The sequence below is a fragment of the Alligator mississippiensis genome, chromosome 5 (genome assembly GCF_030867095.1).
Source record: "Alligator mississippiensis isolate rAllMis1 chromosome 5, rAllMis1, whole genome shotgun sequence".
In the NCBI taxonomy this organism is placed as follows: domain Eukaryota; kingdom Metazoa; phylum Chordata; order Crocodylia; family Alligatoridae; genus Alligator; species Alligator mississippiensis.
In genome coordinates, this window is record NC_081828.1 from 204,905,236 (window position 1) to 204,927,008 (window position 21,773).

Consider the following 21,773-nt stretch of genomic DNA (forward strand, 5'->3'; position numbering starts at 1 on the left):
AGTATTCTACCCCTAGTATTTGCAGCTGCCATAATTGAGAACTGGGTCCAGTTCTTCTAATTGATACCATACATGAAAAAATAGCAATTTTAATAGTTATACAAGAACAGCAATACATTTTTGTTACAGGCAAAACATACATTGCAGTTACAGCTCAGGAATGTTCTCTAGGAATTGTATCTGCCTTAGTTCAACAGCTGTATTTGATACCTGAGATAATCGTTTTTTTTCCAACAAAAGCATTTCAGATTAATACGGATTATAATAAAATAATGAATAAAGCTTGCATGTGTTTGGGCAATTTCTCATTCAGCACTTAACACATTTTTGTGACTGGTTTTTCTCATGAAGGGCAAAGATCAAAAATTATTTCCCAGAAAAATATATGTAGCTCCAAAGATGGCGTTAAATTGATAGAACAGGAAATTTAAAGCAAAAACAAAGACAAGAGTTTGATAGTTTTAGCGCTAGCTTTGACTTCGAGTCTTTTCAAGGCTTGGGAAAGTCACTCTTCCATGCAGTCTTAGTTTGCTTACCTGCAAAGTGGGGAGGATGCTGTGAATTCATTGAGATTTGTAAGCAAATGCACTAAGTTAGAGGTTAATACTTTATTTGTAACCTACAAATACTGCCTACTATTTTCATTTATAATATTTATAACTCTTATTCTTTTCTGCAATAGATAATCTCAGTAACAGGATTTGTTGATAGTGACAGAGATGACCTCAAACTAATGGCATACCTGGCAGGAGCCAAGTATACAGGCTATCTGTGTCGCAGCAACACAGTTCTCATCTGTAAAGAGTAAGTAGTTTCTCTTGCCAACATGCACATCAATAGTTTATTGGCAGTTAAGCTACAAACATATCCTTTTTTTTACCTTACAAAGTGTTGTTTATCTGTTTCATGATAAAAATACATTTTTTTTTTAGTTATTTCCCTAGTGGGAAGTACTTCCCTAAAGATGCTATGGATGCCCAGTGTTTTTTAATTATATACTATATACTACACCCTGCTAGTCTTTAAGAAAAAGAAAAAAAAAAGCCTAATCTTCTGAATGTTTAGAAAGTTACACTTTTATTGATTTTTTTTTTTCTTTATTAGACCATTCAAGCTAGTGAAAACTGAAATGGCTCAAAAGTTAAAAGTTGTATAGTACTGTGTTAATATTGACTGGGTAAATGTGTTTTTACTAGAGCCAATTTAGATACACTGCTGAGGGCACCACCAGTTGTTTGTTCTTCACATGTATAACAAAAATACCTTTTACTGAAAACATTTATTTAGTTATAGCTACAGTTAAATGAATTCAGCAGGGCAGGTGATGAAGGGAACTTTGGGGTTTTAGAGCATATTGGTAGAAGCTTGTTAATATGCACGTTTCCTCTTTTCCCTCACACAATAAGGCCTAGTGGGTTAAAGTACGAGAAAGCCAAAGAGTGGAGGATACCATGTGTAAATGCACAGTGGTTGTGTGACATAATTCTAGGAAACTTTGAAGCTTTGCGGCAGATTCAGCACAGCCGATATATAGTATTCAACCTTCAAGATCCACTGTCTCCTAGTCAGCATCTAGTTCTGAATCTCCTGGGTAAGTAAAATATCGATGCACAAAATTCCAGGTAGCCTAGAAATTAGCTCACTGGATAAAATGATGGTTGTACTTGTCTTTGCTGGACTGGGACACACCTCTCCTGTAGCAGATTACTTATACAATCCTTTTGTGTTGTCTTCACCTCTTATAGATGCATGGAGAGTGCCATTAAAGGTATCATCAGAACTTCTAATGGTATGTTGACTTTATGAAAGTTAACTTTATTATATAAAGTTATTGTTGAGATTTTATTCTGTATGCATGTGTAAGCACGTCTACAAGAACTGGATGAGCATAAATTTGTAAAGGCTATGAAACAATAAAAAGCTTCCTTTTTCTCTGTTGTCTTGTTACCATGCATCAGGGTCAGGAGAAAAAGGAAAATATCCTTTGCAAAATCCAACCAACGATCATTTATTAGACAAGAGCTCCAAAAGCAACTGGGGATTTTGATTAGTTCCTTCAAACTTCTTCAAATGCTTTGGTTTTCAGAGGGTTAGTAGATCAGACCACTTTTACGATTTCAGGTGCCCAACTTGAAGAGCCTTAATCAGTGGTCATTTTTGAATATCTGTTTTAAAGCATAAAAGTCTTACTAGGAAAAATTAAAGCAATATGTTTCTTACCAGTTTCAAATATTATGAGTACAAAAGAGTGAAAGCTCCCAGATGAGGAGACAGAGGAGAGGAGGAAGCGAGCTGCAAGGAGGGGCCAAGCTGCTGGGGGCAGAGTAGAAAGGGGCTCTGCCCCTGGTAGAGTGAATGATGTGCTATTCATATTTTATCTCATTATAGCATTATATTTTTTAAAGTTTTTAAATGATTAAAACAATAATGTAAGTGGGTTACTGTCACACCAGGTGAAGGATGGCCAGGTCTGGGGCCACTCAAGGATCGAGGTGCTGACCAGGGCTGGGAGGAAGGAACAGATTTTAAGGGGAAACCAGGAGATGAATACAAGAACAGGGTCTAGGAACAAGCTGAGTTGGGAAGCTGGGGGATCAGACAGAGAGCAGAGTCAGAGAGAAGGCCGGAGGGTACATGTATAGAATGTGGTCTGGGACGAGGTTGAACCCTGTTCCAGGTCAGTTTATATGGGCACCTGAAATCGTAAGTGGAGGCTCAGCTGATCCTGACTGGCCACTCTGGTGACAAAGAATGGGTGGAGGGCTTGGCCTTGATGGAGGCTTCAGGTCAGCCATGCCCAGCCTGGGTGGTCAACTGTAGGATGGCAGGGTGGGTTGAGCAACTGTGCTAGTCAGGGCAAAGCCCCAGGTTTGAGGTTGCAGCCTAATGGTTACTCTAGCCTGCTGGCTTTTGCAAGAGAATTCACTCCCTGAGGACCTCCTCAGCCCATTCTCCAAAGCAAAATTCAGTCTTAAACAAGCAAAAAAATCCTTCTGTCCTCTCCCAGACACTAGGAGGTGAGCCTTCTTGTAGCTTGGCTCGTCCTCCCCACTGCTTCCTCTTCTGGGAGCTTTTAAATCTCCCAGTGGGACATTTACTGCTTACCCTAATGCCCCATAGCTGGGCTCTCTTAGCAGGACTGACCCTTTCTCCTTATAGAGATAGGCTGCCCTGGTGCATGTAGTCAGACTGTGGCATAAACTGACACAAGCAAGGCTCTTTTGATATTGTGATACATAACGTAAGCTATGTAAAAGTTCATCCGTAAAAGTGGAACATGCAACGTCAACCTTAAGTTCCATGTTTTTGTCGCTGCACAGAGTTTCATTTTAGTTTATTATATTGCAGGCTTTCAGATTATAATTTCCTTGGTCATGTGAGGTATATTTCTAATAATTATTTTCACAGTATCTCACTTGACCAATATAAGTCCTTGTTTGCATCAATGAGCATACAACTCAGTTGGCTTTAGATAACATCTCATGTTGCAGGGAAAATTTTTGCCTTACCTCTTTTGTTCTGGATCATTTGTATCTGAACCTTGTTATCGCGCTCGTCACCAAGCGGGAACTGTATAACTGTCATAATTAACTTGTACTTTTTTAAGCTGTCAAAATATTTTTAAAAGAATTTTTTTTAAAGCACTTAGCAGCAATAGCCAGGACTAAAGTGTTCCTAGTGTTGGCCGTAAGCCCAAAGCTATCTTCCAGTTTGGAATAGAATTGCAGACATTTAGGAATTGGGTCTTTGTGCTCTGACTTCTTCATCATCTTTTTGATAATCATTTTACCATTATTTGAATCTAAGCCTCCTTCCTTTGGCAGTCATTTCTTTTAACTTATTTTTGTATGATTAAATAGTTAAGAATACTTGTGTCCCCATTAGTTGATACTTAACAAAACTATAGGGGGAATGTTTGGCAAGACAGACAGTCAAGACATCATGCCCATATGGATGAAAGATAGCTGTTGTTTTTTTTAAGGGGGCTTTATACACTAAGTTCTTAGCTGTGCTGGGACACTCAACCTTAGGTGACCCCACTAATGCTGTGAAGTCACTGAACATAACATTAAATCCCTGTTTGGTTGCTCTTGCTCAGAGTCAAGTGGGCTTGAGAATCTGTATGGGGGTTTACTTCATACATCTTCACTTCACTGCGTTCATTGGCTTTACATCTTTTGTTCATTTGCATTAACTTTCTTCAGTCTCCTGGTGTATTCCATGGGCCTGACAAACATTTTATGGACTATTTGAAATAGTTTTGGTCAAAGAATATACAAGATACTAACAATGTAAAACTTTCCTATAAATATACCAGATAATACATATATTACAAATCTGGATCATGTGCAGTTCTTGTTTTCCTCATGAAGCAGCTCATGAAGATGTAAAGACTTCAGTTGAAACTGTTCTGTGCTTTATATTTTGCTGTTGAGAAGCACACATTTTATCAGAAATGGAAGTGCTCAGTAACTTAGAGGGCCATTAACAACTTGATTTAAAAAAAAGCCGATCATGGAGCCAGGGGTATACAGGGGTGCCCCCCCATCACGCTCCCCGGTGGACCCACTGTACAAACAACAAAGTACTTCTGGTCCATTTCCGGGTTTGCCGCCAAGCACACAGGAGCCCCCCATGCTCCTGTGGGACGCTCCATCCGCCCCAGCATCGTAGCATTCACAAGCTGCTCTGATACCTCGAGGTATGTAGAAAAAACATTTAAAGCTGTGTCTATGGCTGAATTGCTGATTCTCCAAATCGGCATCAAATCTTCAGATTTGGATTCGGCCGAATCGAATCGGGGACAGTGATCCGAATCAATAAATCGAATCGCTGTCCCTGATTTGGGCCGAATCCAAACCCAAATCGAACAGGGCCCACTTCGCACACCCCTAACGAATAGCATGTTTGTGTTCAAACTTCTTATTCAAACTTTGAATAGTAATCTCTTTAGGTGTTTTCTGCTCTGCTGTTGGCATTGTGAATGCTTCTTTTATTTGTTTTTCTCTTCTAATTGACAAAACACAAATGGTGTCAAACACATTGTCAATGAACTTCAACAGAAAACATTTTGTTTCTTCTTTTCCTTTTTTGAATGAGTTTTTGTAATGGTGATTCACTTAAAGTACACTTTTCCCCAAGTTGGTGCTTTTTTAAGAAGGACAAAACATTTTTAGATTTGCGTTTAACAAAATTTGCTGGCAAGCCAATTGTTTAAGGAACTTTTGTGTAAAAGTAGTGAACGCGTGTCATATTTTTCATCAACAAGTATAATTACTTGTTTTCATGTAGCTTAAAATATGTGGTAAGAAGTAGGCAACGGTAGGGTTGTGAAAGAGGGGACTTAGGATTCCCTGTCAAAAAGCTTATGCTAATTTCAGACATACATTGTGGTCTTATTACAGGGTGTGAGGTTACCCCTGAAACCGAAGCAAAATGAAACAAGTCTTCAGCCTTCTTCTAAAAGAGCAAGGTAAGAATAACTGGATACCAGTGACAAGAATCATTCATTTCCTTTTGCACAGACATCTGTTTCCTTCTTTACCAGAAATTTAGCAGGCTGCCCACAGAACTGTCAACTGTCCAGTCACTTTCTTATCCACATTTGCACATGTTGTTAGTTAAGCATTGAGGAGTTCAGAGGGAAAAGACAATACCTAATGGATGAAAGAAAGGAGAAAATGGGGAGGGGAGTGATTGTAAAAGAAATGTAAAGGTAAAGTGAGGTAGGGAGAGCTTAAGCTGAGAACAGGGACCTTCAAAAATAGGTAGAGGGAAGAAAGTTATAGGACTGGAGACATTGAAGCATGCAAGAGGCCCAGTTGTGGACCAGAATCCCATTGTGCTATGCTTGTACACATAGAACAAAAAGATGTTTCTGCCCCAAAGGGCTTACAATTCAAGCTAAGGGTACAGTCAAATAACAAAGTACAGCAAGTTTAAAAAAGGGACATCAATCCCCCTGTAGTACTGCCTGCCTACTGTTTGTTGTTACCTATGATAAATGAAAGTGCAGTAGGTTTTCTTTGGTAAAACAGAGCTGAATTACCCCAGTTTATCTCATATTTATTACTGGTTTAAGCTCAGGCCCATAGGCAGTTACCTGCATTTGTTCCTCTGCAGTCAGTCCCTACCCGTGCTTTAACTTACTGTGCGTTGTTTGTATGTCTATACTCTGAGATAGGCTGTAGGTTGCCAATCTCTATGGGCCAGGTCCAACCCACAGAGTCATTTGATCCAGCCCGTGATGTGGGGCTTCAGTGGCATTTGGCTGTGGGAGTACTTTGGTGGCGGTTGCAGCCATGGGGAAAAGCAGCGGTGGTGGGACTTTCCCTGTGCCACCATGGGGGAAAAATGACAGTGGCAGCTGGGTCCTAGCACCTGCCCAGCTGTCTCTGACCCAGATTGGTTCATTTCGGCCTGCAGCCTAAAAAAGGCTGCCAGCTACGGCCCTAAGATAAGAAAGAATAGATGGATTCAGACAGCCAAGAGGCTGTGGCATCGCAACAGGTATGTCAGCAGCCTAGCTGTTAAGATTTTTGAAGGTGTCATGACAAAAGAGCATTAGAAGGACTGATATGAAGGAGAGAAATTTTTGATAATTCAAATCGGAAAGAGCCAAACTGGAAAGAAGGGATTTTAAAGAGAAAATAATAGAGATCAAGAAGGGAGGGAGGAGAAGGGAATGGACAAAAACAATCAAGATAGAAATGGTATACTCATATTAAAATAGAGTAGGAGCTAAACATTATAATAATAAAGATCTTTTTCTTTATTTAAAACATACAAACACAACCTGAACATTTCTTGAAACTGAAATTACACCATTTCATGAGAGGTTGTGTTTTACTTGGCTTACAACCAACCATTTTTTGAAATAGTCGAGTAGGTTCTTTCAGATGTTTTACTTTCAAGTTTCACTGCTAACATAAATGCTTGTAGTACTGCAGTCCTGTTGGATATTTGGTTTGAAGAGGGTGAGATTTTTTTTTTTCTGTCCAGGGAGTCATTCTGCCATTCATAGTGGGAAGTCTTTTAGCCTTTTATAAGGGTGAAGTGTTTGACATGTAAGTATAAGGAGGCAAAACACTTGGAAAATTTCTGTTATCTCTTTGGAAAATCGCTGCATTTTAAGAAGCCATTCTGGAGGCAAGGTCATCTTCAGTGGGTAGGAGTCGGGACTGATGAGTGTTTATGCAGTCATCCAAATCAAACTTCTCTTGTTTCCAGGATGGAGATTATTTGCCAAAGAGAGAAATTCTGCAAACTATTAACTCATTGGACTACTCACAGGAGTAAAAGCTTGCAGGATGGTGTTTAATTGATTTTAAAATAAACACTTTGGGACAATGTTCACAATGTTTTTGTGAAGTATATGATGTACATTGATATTTATGTATTTTTGTAGAATTGAAGACTTACCACCTCCTACTAAAAAGCTCACACCAGAATTGACGCCAATGGTGCTCTTCACAGGATTTGAGCCTATGCAAGTTCAGCAGTATATCAAGGTGACTTTCATGTTTGTCTGCAATGCAGATTACATTGGAACACCTGATGGCTTCAGATAATTTTGCCTGATTTAAAGAAAAATGAGGGTATAAGACTTTACCTCCATGTGTGAATGCCTGCTAGATAAAAAGAGAAAACATGAGGAAATTGGGATTAAAATAGAAAAGAACATTGTTCTGTGATGTATTTTGCTAATTATTTCCATGTAGCTTTATCCTGCTACTTCATGCTCACGTGTCGTCTCCCGGCCTCCCTGATAGTCATGAGGTTAAAGTCCTGGACTTCCATGGTAGCACTTTCTGAAATGCTTCTAGTTCCATGTGCAGGGCTAGAGATACAGGCAGAGCTCTGGAGTCCAAATGTGTGGATGAGATGGGCAGGGAGGAGGAGTTTAGGTTTATCAAGAACTGGGGAGCCTTTTGGGACAGGAGGAGCTTGTGCAGAAAAGATGGGCTCCACTTGAACCAGAATGGAACAAGACTGCTGGCACTGAAAATTAAAAATGTAGTAGAGATGTTTTTAAACTAGGGGAAAGCCAACAGGTTTAAAAGACCACATGGGTTGGGTTCATGCAACCCCAAAAGGGGACATTATTCAGGTTCTAAACGGTCTTGAAGAGGATAGTAGGGGAGTAAGAAGTATAATAATAGTGAGGATAAATCAAAACATCTAGAATCCCAGTCAAAAAGCATGAGAAATAACAGGCAGCTGAACAAGGACAACATTTATAAATGCTTCTACACAACTGCCAGAAGCCTAAAAATAAGATGGGTGAACTAGAACACCTGGTAGTAGTAAATAGTGACTTTGACATCATAGGAATCTCAGAGACCCTGGTAGAAGGTTAATAGTCAATGGGGAAAGGAAACTACCGTAGAAGCCCTGTGGGTAGAAATTCCATACTTGAATAAAAAGAATACAGTACTAGGGTTGTACTAATGACCATCTGATCAGGAAGGAGAAGCTGATTATGAAATGCTTAGATTAGAGAGCCTGCTAAAATGGGACAAGCAATAATAATGGGAGACTTCAACAACCCTTAGATTGGGTAAGTGCTTCATCAGGGTAAGACGTGACAGTAAAATTTCTGGATGTAATACATGGCTATTTTCTAAAACACCTTGTCTTATACCCTACAAGAGGAGAAACAGTTCTAGATCTAATCCTGAGTAACACACAGGACCTGGTGAGTTACTATGTAATAGTAATCATGGCATAATCCTATTCAACACTAGTGGTAGGGAGTAAGTCAAAAAAAATCCACCATGCTGATATACAGCTTTAGAAAGTTACACAACAATTACACAGAAATTAAGAAGTTAATTAGAAAGAAGTTAAAAGGAGTAGTTAGAAATATAAAAGGCCTGCAGGTAGCTTGTTTAAAAATACCATGTTAGAGGCTCAGGAAAAGTGTGTACCACAAATCAAAAAGGATACCAGGCGGTTCAGTAAAAACACCTGCATGATTTAATAGTATCATTAAGGAGGCTATTCAAGTCAAAAAAGCATCCTCCCAAAAAATGGAAGCCACACCCAAAGGAGGAAAACAGGCAAGCTCACAGATTCTTGCAAGTGAAATATAAAAGCAAGGTAAGACAGGCTAAAAAACGATTTGCATGCCATCTAACAAAAGACACTAAAGTAAATCATAACTTTTTTAAACACATCAGAAGCAGGAAGCCAGTGAAACAGTCAATGGGACCATTAAGTGACTAATGTGCAAAAGGTGCGCTCAAGGATGATAAAGCCGTAGCAGAGAAGCTGAATTCATTGTTTGCATCAGTTTTTACTGCAAAAGCTACCAGGGAAATTTCCATGCCAGTTCAGTACTTCGTAGTACACAGGTCTGAAGAGTTGGACCATATTGAAGTGACGACAGAAGAGTTCTAGAACAAATGAATTAATTAAATACAGGAAACCCTTGCTATTCACGGGTTCAGCATTCGCAGTTTCAAGTATTTGCAAGTGCTGAACCCACATTGTAATACACTTAAAGGAGCTCCTCAGGAGCTCCTTGGGAGCTCTGCGCTTGCTGCAGCCGGGCTCCCGCCGCCACCAGAGCAGCTATGCCTCCCCCCCAGCTGCTGGGGGCACTGTGTTCATGACTGCAAATGGTGTTTGTGAACACAGTGCATTATTCGTGAATTTTGCCATTCGAAGGGAATATGAGAACGTATCCCCCACGAATGGCGAGGGTCGCCTGTACTAGTAAGTCCCCAGGACTGAATGGCATTCACCTGAGAGTTCTAAAAGAAGTCATCAGTGAAAATGCAAAACTCTTGGCAGTGGCATGTAACCTATGGTTACAGATGGCCTGTGTGCTGCCAGCATAATACCCATCATCAAAAAGGGCTCCAAAAGTAGGAGCTACAGACCAGTGGGTGTCACTTCTATCCCTGGCAAGTTGATAGACTCTATAATAAAAATAAAATCAGCAGTCACATGGACAAATACGATCTGCTTTTGAAGAGTCAGCATGGTCAAATCTTGCCTTGTCAATCTGCTGGAGTTCTTTGAGAGTGTTAACAAGTGCATGGACAAGGGGTGTCCAGTCAACACAATATACTTGGACTTCCAAAAAGCTTTCAACAAAATCCTTCACCAAAGTCTTCTTTAAAAACTCCCTTGCCATGGAATTGGAGGAAAGGTTCTTTCGTGGATTGAGCACTTGTTAAAAGATAGGAAGCAAAGGTCACTTTTCCGGGTGGAGGGAAATCAGAAGTAAGGTTCTGCAGGGAACTGTGCTAGGCTCAGTTTTGTTCAATGTTTTCATCAATGATATGGACATGGAAATGTACTTGAAATCTCCCAAGTTTGCAGATGATAGCAAATTTATTCCAGGTAGTCAGATCCCAAGTTGACAGAGAGGAATTGCAGAAAGATCTCACCAAGCTAAGGGAGCGGTCAAAAAAAGGTCAGCAGGAAGAAGCTTAATATCATGGTTATAGGATAGATCGTTCCAGATGTATCCAGTTCAACACTTTCCCTCCAAAGCATCCACTTGTGCCACTGCCAGAGATGTGCCATTGTAGCAGTGGGCCTTAGGTCCATCAGGAAAACTTCAAGCCTCCCTTAATTAGGGAGGCTACTGGAGATACAATTGATTTCATGGGGCAACAGTTGTGACAACAGATGGGAGTGTGGGTCAGAAGTTAATAACAAGTGCTGCAAGGGGGGTACACCAGGCAGAGCACACTGGCCAGACCCACTGGCTCTTTAATGAGTTTAGGGAGCTAGTGGACACCCATCACTGGTGGTGAAACTGCCTGGAGATGTGAACAGTTGAGGGACAGGAAGATGGTCCTGCAGTCCTCCCAGCCAGAGTCTCTTTCTTGTCAGGTAGATGGCTATCTTAGTTAGGGCCAGGAGGAGCTTAACCAGGAGGTCCTGGAATGTGGTGGGACCATGGGCAGGACAATACATAAGCAAAACGGTGCAGGGCATGGTGCAGCCAGAACCTCAGCAAGAGGTAGTGAAGGGACTACAGCCTGGCGCACTCAAGATAGGCATGTGCTAGGTTCTCCCTCTGCTGACAGAAGGGCCAGGTGTGTCTGTGAAACACCCAAATACACACCTGTGGTGACAGCTTTGTGTAGGAACTGCCAGCTGAGGTCCCTGGTGGCCCATGGGATGAAGGTGAGGTACAGGCTTGTTCACCCTTGCTCTCGCCAAGGATGTTTTGCCACTTTGTGTCTGCGTGGGACACAAGGACGGGATGGTGGATTGTTCTGAGTATAAGCTTGTAGAGTAGCAGCGATGGGCTGCGTGGAAGCAGACTGATTTGGTATCCCCCAGGCTGCTGAGATGGTGTGGTGGGGAGTACCGAGGGGTCCCACAACAAGCTTTGTGGGACAGGGATACCAGAAGGCAGGGACTCCCCTTGCACAGGACCTGTTGGATGTAGGTGAAGGCATTGTCCAGCAGGGGGGCCTTGATCAACTGCAGTAAGTGGTGGTCCATGCAGTGTGGGCAGCTTCATGTGGTGGGCCAGCACAGAGGGATCTTTCCATCCCTGCTTGGCACAGTTTAGGAGGACCTCCGTATGAATGATGTTGACCAGGACCTTTATCCAGCACACGTAGGGCATCTCAGCTGCACGTTTTTCAGCAGGGGCTTGACTAAGAGGTCTGCGCTTTCTGTCCCCAGACAGGGTCACCCAAGGGTGGAAACCAGTCTCCAGGTCCTGGAGAGGTCCTGGCAGAACTCCGGCAGCTCACTGAGGCCTCGTATGGGGAGGCCTTGCAGATAAGAGCTGCCAGTCATATTGGACCCCCCCAGAGGTGGTAGAGGAAGGAGCATCCTAGATGGACCGCTGGTCTGACCCAGTATGACACTTGTTATGTTCTAACCCTTCCAGACCCAAACCTGGGAGGGGGGTTTCCATCCCACTTACTATTATTAATATGTTGTTACATTTCCCTTTCCTGATGCTAATTTTAATTGGAAGGGGGCACCTTCTGGTAACAAATCTCTTGGCCACACAACTTGCCATACTGGATCAGAACCATTTAGTCCAATATTCTGTGACAGTGACCAGGACCAGAAGCTAAAGATGATGTTGCATGGTACCTGGTAGGCAGAAGTGGGCCCCTTACTGAAGATGGGTTTGAGCCTTCCAGAACTTGTTCACAGAATATCTCAATTCATAAACAGTTGCCTAAATAAAAGTTGGGGGCCTCTTGAATTTTGCTAAGTGCTTGCTGGGTAGGAAGGAGAACAGTTGATTTATTTCAATTGTTTCATGTTGCTTGACAAGGGCATGTTTTGCACTTGTGCTTTGTTTGCTGCTCTTCATTCTGAAAAAGAACATCTCATTCCATCATAACTAAGTGACCTCATCCACTGGGTCTGCTTCTTGATTAAAGAGTACTTTAGAAATATGATTATCATTTATGCATAAGCCCTTTTGTGTTGCCCTGTGGCAGTAAGACTTTGCCCCCAGTCTGAAAACTCTTCCAGAACAGTGAAAAGAGTAGTTTGGAGGGAAATGAGACCTGGCCCAGTTGTCAGGTCCACCTGAGTTCTCAGAAGCCTGTGACCCATTTTAGCAGGTGTTTGTCTCTAAAGAACTTGTTGAAATTAGGGTGTCTGCATTTTGATACTGTTGTACTGCACCTTGTCAACAAGCATAAAATATTTCAGGTTTGAAATGTCAGAATTTCCTATCAGATGGGAATTCTATTTTCTGACCAGCTTTTGTATATACAGGAAGACTTTTTGATATGCGCATCTTATTGGTGTGCGTATTATGCAAAACCAGAAAGCTCCTGCATTGCTTACTCAATACAGATCTCATTCTCATTGTATAATACTTGCATTCTCTTATGTTGCTATGGAAACATTTACTTTAATTAAGTGTTCAGCTTCTGATTTACGTATCTGTAAAACTTTCAGAAACTCTATATTCTGGGCGGTGAAGTGGCAGAGTCTGCACAGAAATGTACACATCTGATTGCCAGCAAAGTGACCCGCACTGTAAAGTTCTTAACAGCCATTTCAATAGTCAAGCACATTGTAACTCCAGAATGGTTAGAAGAGTGTTTCAAATGCCAGAAGTTTGTTGGTAAGTGAATATTAGCATCAGTTGATGATTATTATACAAGTAATTGATTAATTTTTTTAACAAAGAAGTGTGCAACTTTTGTAATTATTTGCATGGAAGTATCTTTTCTGCTGACTGATTTTATGCAGACAGCTATTTGCCATGGGATGTTAGGGCAGGGGTGTCAGACTCATTTGCCCCCACAGGCTGGATAAATGGCACAGGGCTAATCCATGGGCTGGATTTAGACGCATAAACTCCCCCCCAGCATACTGGATCCGTTGCCTGCTGCAGCAGGTCTGGGACCCACACTGTGTGTGGCCTCATACAGAGAGTGGTCAGAATGGGTGCCGTGTGTGATGCAGTCCACCTGGGGTCATTTAGCACAGATCCCAGACTGGCTGGAGCAAGTACTGTGCTACACATGGTGCTTGCCCTGGCTGGACTGCACCACACACGGCGCCCTGCTCTATTGCACATGGCTTCTGCTCCAGCTGGTGTAGGACATGTGCGGTGCTTGTCCCATAGTGAGTGCTGTGTGTGGCACAGTCCCAGAGCTTCTGGGGCCTGCACTGCATGCATTGCATGTCCCAGAGCAGGAATCGCATGTGTCACAGTCTGGCTGGGGTGGGCACTCTGTGTATTGCCGCACGCACTCCAGCCAGTCTGAGATCTGTGCTACGCATTCCCTCTGGACTGCTTCACAAGCAGCACCTGTTCCAGCTGCTCCGGGATCTGCGCCACATGCATCTGCTTATGCAGTCCTGGAGCAGCCAGGGCAGGTGTCACGTGCATACAAGGCCCTATCCATGTGGCTGGTCCAGCACACACCATGCCCTGTTGAGGGTCTGCTCAGATCCAGGGGTAGCACCAGAGGCCAGACGGTGAGGCTCTGTGGGCTGGATCTGGCACATGGGCCATAATTTTGACATCTGTGCATTAGGGCATTACTTTAAGAATAGTTATTCTCAGTCTGCTGAATTCTGAATAATTTGCATGCAGCTAGAAATCTTCAAAATGCTGTTTGAAGATTGACAGCTGAAACTTTAGTTTGTATTTCACAATTGACAGGTGTTATCATTTTTTTTAAATATTTCATGCTTTTAATAACCATTCAGATACCAGTGCTGTTATCACACAAGCAAAATTTGCCTGTTTTTTAATTAACTTTAAAGTTACTGTTCTGATTTTAGCTTGCCACACGATTTAATATAGGAAGAAGAGAATTTAAAAAAAAAATAGAATTATGTTATTTAATAAAAGATCCTCAGAATTATCAAACAACACAGGATGTAATAATACTACATAGACTTTCCCTGGCTCCTTTTTCTTCCCTTCATGTCCCTTTCTCTTGTCATTGTCAGTGCTAGATTTCACTGGTGCTTGCAATTTTTAAATCACTTTTTTTTTTTGATTGTTCTCCAACAGTGTACAATTTTGTGCATTACATGGCAAGGCATGACCTTAACATGGACACAAATCAGTACCTTTTTAAGTAGAAATGTCTTTAACAGCAAGTTAAGCATTGCTCAATAGTGGCATTCCTGAAATAAAAATAAAAATTTATATCTGGTGTAGTTGTGGACAAAAGTGCATTAAAAGTGCATCAGGTTTGTACTCAGCACAGGACCAGAACTGTACTGCAATTTTGATCTATTTTTATATGTTCTGTTAATGATATCTTATGCACATGGTGTGGGGGTTGGACTTGTTTTCTAGGGTTTTGACTTGTTTGGTTCAGCCACAGCAGGCAGACTAATCAAGCAATTTGAAAGTTCTTAGGTGGTAGAAATAATTTTTTATAACGTTGTGAAAATTTGACATTGTTATGTTGGTTATAGAACTAAAGATAAACCATCAGCTTGAAATCTAGTTAAGTTTACTAATGGGGTTGCTATTTTCAGACACTATCCAGGTCCCGCTAGGAGTCTTTCCTTTGCTGTTCTATATGTTTAATGCTTTTTATGTCTCATTAAGATATGGGGCAGGATGAGTGAGAGACTGAAATCCCCTCATAGACAAAAAGAAGGTGAATGACTATGCAGTGAAGAAGGTGAATGACTATGCAGTGAGAAACAAATTGAAAGACTGTCATGGGGTTAAACCCAAAGACTTGAAGTTAGGTCTATGCTCAGTCTTGGATTTTCTTTGTCTTGGACGTCATTCCTTTGGCATATGGTTCAGTAAATTACTCTGTGCCTCTGCTTTTATGAACAAGGATAGACATGCTAATTTTTTTAATATTTTTATATTTAAAATAGTTATGTGCAATAAAGGAGGACATGGGAGGTAAGATGTTGTCAAATGTACAAAAAGAAAAAAATAAGACTCTCCTGTTATAGAAATGTTGGATGATTCTCAGCGATAAGTAAAGTAACAATTTTTAAATTGTTTTCTTTGATATCTTGATTTCAATAAGAAAGCAATTTTGCCTGAAGATACAGTGAGGTGCAGGGGTGATGCTTAGGGGGTGCATGCGGGTGCACGTGCACCCCCTGAGCGTGGCAGTGGACCCCCTACAGAAAAGCGCTGCCCACACTGGGCGGTGCCTGCAGGCAGCCACTGCTTGCCACTGCACCACTGGCAGCATTTGCAGGCAGTCTGCGATCACCACTGGCTGCCGCTGGCACCTGTGGGTGGTTGCTGACCCCTGGTCGGTGCTTGCCACCTCCCCCCCGCCAACAGCGCTGGCCGTGTCTATGTATGGGAGCTCTGCACTCCTGCCACCGCCGTGGGGGCATGCATTGTTCATGGTGGGGTGACAATGTCAAAACAAGTGGGATTTAAAATAAAGTGTTTACCATTGTTTTTTTTCTCCCTAATGCTTGGTAATAAGAGTTAAGGCTTAGAGGGGTTATGTTGACACCTTTTTTTTCTTCCTTTGTTACATTTGTGACCTATAAATTTTCTTTTTCAGACGAGCAGAACTACATGCTCAGAGATGCAGAAGCTGAAGTGCTTTTCTGCTTCAGTTTAGAGGAGTCCCTAAAGAGAGCACAAGTAGCTCCACTTTTTAAGGTACACAATTTAAGAACATGCTTAAATCTATGGAGCATTTGACCAAATTTATTTCTCAGCTTTAGGACTGTAGCTTCTACAATAAAACAGATGGCATGTTTGGTTATTCGTTTCTTCTGTCTTGAAAAATTCTCCTAATTGTAATGACTTTTCCTGTACAAGTATTTAAGATGACCTTTTCTGTAGGTATTTGTGTATGTAAGGAGGTGTCGTGATATCACGAAAAGTTAAAGTCTTGGGGGACTTGAACAAAAGGAGAGAATTCACTAGAATATGCTACCTAATGTCTTGTTGCTACTAGCTGAAATGTATGCCTCTATATATAAAGGAAGGTAGTCCTACAATATTTGTACAAGTGTAACATTGCTGACAATAACATCCAGTTATGTTTCCACTTTCACTTAAGATACAAAGCTGTTTTAAATTGGATGACTTAATGGGGGGTGGGTAATAAATAAATAAAAAAATATATATACATGCACACTATTTTAATCTTTACTTTCAGACTCCATCTGACAGCAGAATGATGATTTCTGGAGTGTTTGTATGTGTACATTTCCAAGTTTCCTATTAAGCTCAAAATGAAATTAATAATTTGATCTGTTCCAATAACTTAGTACTATCTCACTCTGTATTGGGCCTGTTCTGGCTGGGTTTTGTTTTATATAAATGGATGAAGCGCTATTGCTATTGGCCTTTCTGTGCTATGTTTTTGGAGAAGAGGAACAGCCTGTTTGCTTGAGAGCAGCTAAGACATAAGACTCTCCTCTGGTCGTATGCACTGTAAGAAACAATTTTAGACATGGAGTAGAAATGCTCTTTTAAACCGAAACCTATTTACTTTATAAATCTATCATTTAAGGCATATCAAAATAAATTATTGGTGAGGAAACCTGAAATCTTCTGCCTTATTTCAGTCAGAAGTTGAGCAGCCAAAAGCAATGTAACACTTTGGATTGTTTCAGGAAATAACATAGGTTGTAAGATTGAGAAGATAAATAACATCTTATTCTTCTGTTACATTTTACTAATCCAAATAACAAAATTAGGCTTCTTCTGGAAAGCAGGAGCAGAAAAGATACTGCGTTACATGATAACATGTACAGTAGTCTCAGGGTGTAGATATACAGCAAGATTAAATTTGTGTAAACATGGAATAGACACAGGACACAGCTCTATATTAGTGTGTCTGGAGAGTTTGTCATCTGTACAGTGGATGCTAGTACGAGTTAGTCTGGTGCTAAAATGCACCATCAAGTAGGTAAGAGCCTAGTTACAGCTTTGTTGGCAGGTGGCAGAAGTTTGCTGGTTATTTGAACAAGGGACTTCTTTCTGTCTCTCTATAAACCATTAGTCATCCCCTCTTCATTCCTACCCTCTCCAATTAAAGACAGGGAAATTCCTTTTTACATATCCTGACCAGTCTTACCAAATCATTAAGACTTTCAGGTCTATTATTTCCAAGTGTTTATAGCATAGTAATTATTCTTACTACGTCACAGAAAGCACTTCTTTAGCTGCTCCTCAAGTATAAAGAAGACTGAATTTCTGAAGTCCCTGTCAACTTTAAATCCAGACAGTCTCCCCCTTCTCCCTGCTTTCCCCCCCTCCCCATGCCTTCATTTTATAAGAAAATGAAAAGCCTTTTTAAATGGGTCTTGCCATAACCCTACTAAGATTAAGGCAGTGCTAATATATGCCATCTGACAATATGACCCTTAATCTGTAAAATGAATTGCATGGCAGTAGGTCACCCCAAGATGCACATTAGAAGTCACTAGTCTGGAGGCAGCCCTTTTCCATTAATCTGGTTTTTTTGTTGTTGTGTTTTTATTTTTAGGGAAAGTATTTTTACATTACACCTGGAATTTGTCCTAGTCTTTCTACCATGAAAGCTATTGTGGATTGTGCAGGAGGAAAAGTATTATCTAAACAACCTTCATTTCGGAAACTCATGGAACATAAACAAAACAAAGTGGGTGCAATATAAATTTTTAAAATTATTTTTTTTTATAAAATATTTAGCTTTTTTGTGTTATTGAGCTCATATTTAGTTTCTTCAATTTAGAGTTTGCCAGAAATAATCCTGATATCCTGTGAAAATGACCTTCACTTATGTCGAGAATATTTTGCCCGAGGCATAGGTATGTATAAACTGCCAGTATAATCATGTCCGTATGCGCAACTCAAGAATTCACTTGTTTTCTGTATTTATTTTTCATCAAGTATCTGCATCTCTTATTGGCAACAGTCACAGATGAGAACAGCTAAAGGGGTTGTTAAGTCCATACAGCAAACTGCAGTGTAGTGTTAGCCTAGTTAGCTTTAAGTTACCTAGCTCAAGCAATATTGCTATAGCAGCACACATCTCAATATAGGCTAGTTTAACCCATTCTCAGTAGGATAACAGTCTATATTCAGCTCCATGCTGTCATTCCTGGATTGCTGCCTATCCAGTACCTGAGATAACTATAAAGACAGTTAAGTTAGACTGTAGATATGCCTAGTGTCTACTTCATTTTTTTTTCTTAAATAAGCAAGGGTAAAGAACAGCTCTTTAATGGAATGTTCTCATTTTTTAAATAGGTTTTTTTCTGCTCCTTTAGTGATGTTCAGATGCCCACAAGTGGCCCCACCTGAACTTCCTAGCCAAGGATTCTGATCATGCATGCACAAAGTGCCTCCATGCTAATAGTAGGATTTGCAGTCAGTACTGAAACACCTACAGCATACTCTGGTTGAGAGGAATGCAATGGCAAATTATTCTGTAGTGATGAGTCATCAGGAGTTGATATCTGGGGGTGCTGACTGGGCATTGCAGTGACAAAGAATTAAACCATCATAGTGAAGTAGCTCATACAGAAATTAGTTAAGTTTACTGTACATACTCTATGTTGAAATGTAGACCCAGTGTAATAACCAGCAACTTTCAAACCTCAAATACCCAACCATGGCAGTCCCTAGAGGGGGGCAGCAAATTAGGGTGACTACCCTGGGCCCTATGCTTTGGGGGGGCGGGGGGGGGGGTGCAGCGCAGACAGTGTCATACAAGCCCTGCCACAACTGCCACTGAGTGCCTTTGGCTCTGCTGCCACCAAGCGCTGCAGACTCCGGATGCTCGCCACTCTGCTTCACCAGCTCCAGCTGTTTGCCTCCCCCCGGGCCTGACAGACTGATATGCACTAGGCCCCGCACTCATAGGGACAGCTTCATCCAACCCAAATCTCCTTCGTAACCAAAGCATTGAGCTGAGCTGAACTGAGCTCCATGTGGACAGACCTGGCACCCCTATAAAGCTGCACGGGGCCTCTGCAAGGATACTGGACCCTACCCACAAGAAGCTATGTGCAGAATGAGGGCTCAGTACCTTGGTGGTTGATTGTACAGACAAACCAGCCCAACCACTGGAGTTGTTACCTTGATAGAGAGTATATATTCACATTAAGACAATCCACACTTTCCTAATTTCCCCTGAAATCTGTCAGTCAAGTGTCTCCAATGATCCCTATGCCTCTTACAAAGCAGAGTATAGAAGACGGTCTCATTTTATTTTATTTTTTTTGTTTCTAGATGTCCACAATGCAGAGTTTGTTCTGACAGGAGTACTTACTCAAACACTGGATTACGAGTCATATCCTTTTATTGTGGAAATTACATAATACTTAAGGGCTTGTTAGGGAGACTCCACCATGTTATGAAATGCATTTCTATAGAAGAAGGTGTGGTAGAATAACACATTAGTGTCTGGTTTCTAGAGATCTGATTTTGATTCATAGTGAAATGAATTTGGTAATTTCCCCATCTGCCCCTGCACAGAAGAGAGATTACAGTTGTTCACCTGAATAGCCTCCTCTGTCATATTCACCATCATCCTTTTTTGCACAGTAGGTCATGTCTTGGGTATTGACTATGTAATGCATTCACTGGCCTTTCTTTGTCTTCACTTAAGACATGAGTGGATTTGTAAGACCATTCACTGTTTTCTCAGCATTTGACAGGCTATTGGGAATTCCCTTGAAGTTCAGAGAACCCCATTTGGTTGGCAAGTTGGAAGCGAGTTGAATGATGATTTATTTTAAAAATGTCATCTCTTGTCCAGATTATTGAAAGAAAAAAAAAAAAAAAAGCCTTTAAAGAAATGGAACCATTTATCAATGATGGATGTACAAGGTACTGAATAAATAGGGTGCAAGTGATGGATTTTTTAAATAGGAAAAAACAAACATTTTGGCTTGTTTAAACACACGTTCTAGAAGAGATGACTATGGGCACCACAGAAAGTAGGTGGTAGCATATCATTGGAGGTTTCTATGGGTGATGAACAGTTCTGTTCCAGAAAGTTGTGCAGACATTTTGATAATTACCGTATTCTTTCAAGAAAAAGAATATAAAAATGTAAGTGTTGTATGTCTTTATCTTTATGAGAAAGTATGTGCTTTCCTTAACAAACTTACATGCAAATTTACTTGATGGCTAGGAAAATACCTTATTGCTTCGGAGTCCTTGGAGCATTAAATCTAGCTGTTCCAGCCACCATATAAAGTAACTAATACTTCCTGTGGATGCTGTTTTCCAGCTGTTTTCCTTGGGGTGATGAGCAGTTTAACGCAGGAAAGCAAAACTAAACTGCATCTTTTTTAGGATGTGTAATTTTATTATGAGGAAACATAATTTACTATGTTTTGTATTATACTACCATTTTAAGAGCCCACTTTAGGTATCATGATTAGCCAGTTTCTAAATGTTTTGACAAATATATGGTACTTCAGCCAAAAGTAAGATGTGGATGTAAAAATCAGAAAGGGCTTGCTATCTATTAAATTATGGATGTTGAAGATTAAAATGTTTTGTACTTTATTTTTATTTCTTATACTCTATTTTCTTTTATATTGCTATTTTGCCCAAGTTTTAAATAAATGTACTTTTAAATGTTTTACTCTAAATTTTAGTGGTGGTTCATTTCTTTTTTTAATCTTACTTTTACCAGGGTACCATAATTGTAAGTTACTTTCCCCCTACCTCCAACCCCCACCCTCCCCCCAAGTGACATGAGATTTAAATTTATTTTACTAGATGTTTTTAATAATATAAAGGCAAGTAATTTAATGAGAAATTCTTATAAAGTGCGTAACTGTGTTTCTACTAAAACAAATAGCTTGAAGGTGGGAGTGACTATGATCCCCTCTCCTGCACTTTTCTTTTGTGTAAAAAAAGTGATATTAAATAAATATTTAAAAGGAAATACGCCACATCTGTATTTTAAACCAAAAAAATTTTTTTTCCCTCAAAATGCAGGCCAGTACCTATACTTCTAGTTATTTAAGGTGCCTAATTACTCCTCAGAGATGTGTGCGGGCCGGGGGCGAGCTGGGCCCGTCTTTGCGCACGCAGGCTGTGGCCAGCAGCCCGGGCATGCGGGGCCGGAGAGGACCGGGGGTGAGCTAGAATTAGTCACGGATGCGTAGTGGTTGATTTAAAGATTATTTACTTACACCAAAGATGGTCGTGGTGTAGGCTGGACAGTTTCCAGGTTCAGCTCCGCTTAAATCCTTGTTAGAGGACTACGACAATTGGTTCTTTGCCCCGGAGTTATTGAAGCTCCGCGGGTTCGGTCTTTGCCCCGGAGTTATTGAAGCTCTGCAGGTTCGTTAGTTTCCTCGTACAGGAAGGGATACATCTAGGAATTTATCAGCGACGGGGA

At 40.8% G+C, this 21,773-nt stretch overlaps 1 protein-coding gene across 3 annotated transcripts in view; it reads left to right on the plus strand.

Moving 5' to 3' along the window:
• PAXIP1 (PAX interacting protein 1) overlaps positions 1 to 21,015 on the plus strand; it is a 64,756-nt gene extending 43,741 nt beyond the window's left edge. For 2 of the 3 annotated variants that reach the window (XM_059729194.1, XM_059729195.1), the window contains exons 11-21: positions 683 to 804; positions 1,407 to 1,591; positions 1,746 to 1,789; positions 5,406 to 5,473; positions 7,409 to 7,511; positions 12,907 to 13,075; positions 15,972 to 16,072; positions 17,913 to 18,047; positions 18,141 to 18,216; positions 19,643 to 19,702; positions 20,526 to 21,015. In XM_059729194.1, the coding sequence (XP_059585177.1) occupies positions 683 to 804; positions 1,407 to 1,591; positions 1,746 to 1,789; positions 5,406 to 5,473; positions 7,409 to 7,511; positions 12,907 to 13,075; positions 15,972 to 16,072; positions 17,913 to 18,047; positions 18,141 to 18,216; positions 19,643 to 19,702; positions 20,526 to 20,542 (1,080 nt within the window). In that variant the 3' untranslated portion in view covers positions 20,543 to 21,015. Of the gene's footprint in view, positions 1 to 682; positions 805 to 1,406; positions 1,592 to 1,745; positions 1,790 to 5,405; positions 5,474 to 7,408; positions 7,512 to 12,906; positions 13,076 to 15,971; positions 16,073 to 17,912; positions 18,048 to 18,126; positions 18,217 to 19,642; positions 19,703 to 20,525 lie in introns of those variants that run through there. The other variant, XR_009462719.1, reaches the window with a different exon arrangement.
• The last annotated feature ends 758 nt before the right edge of the window (positions 21,016 to 21,773 follow it).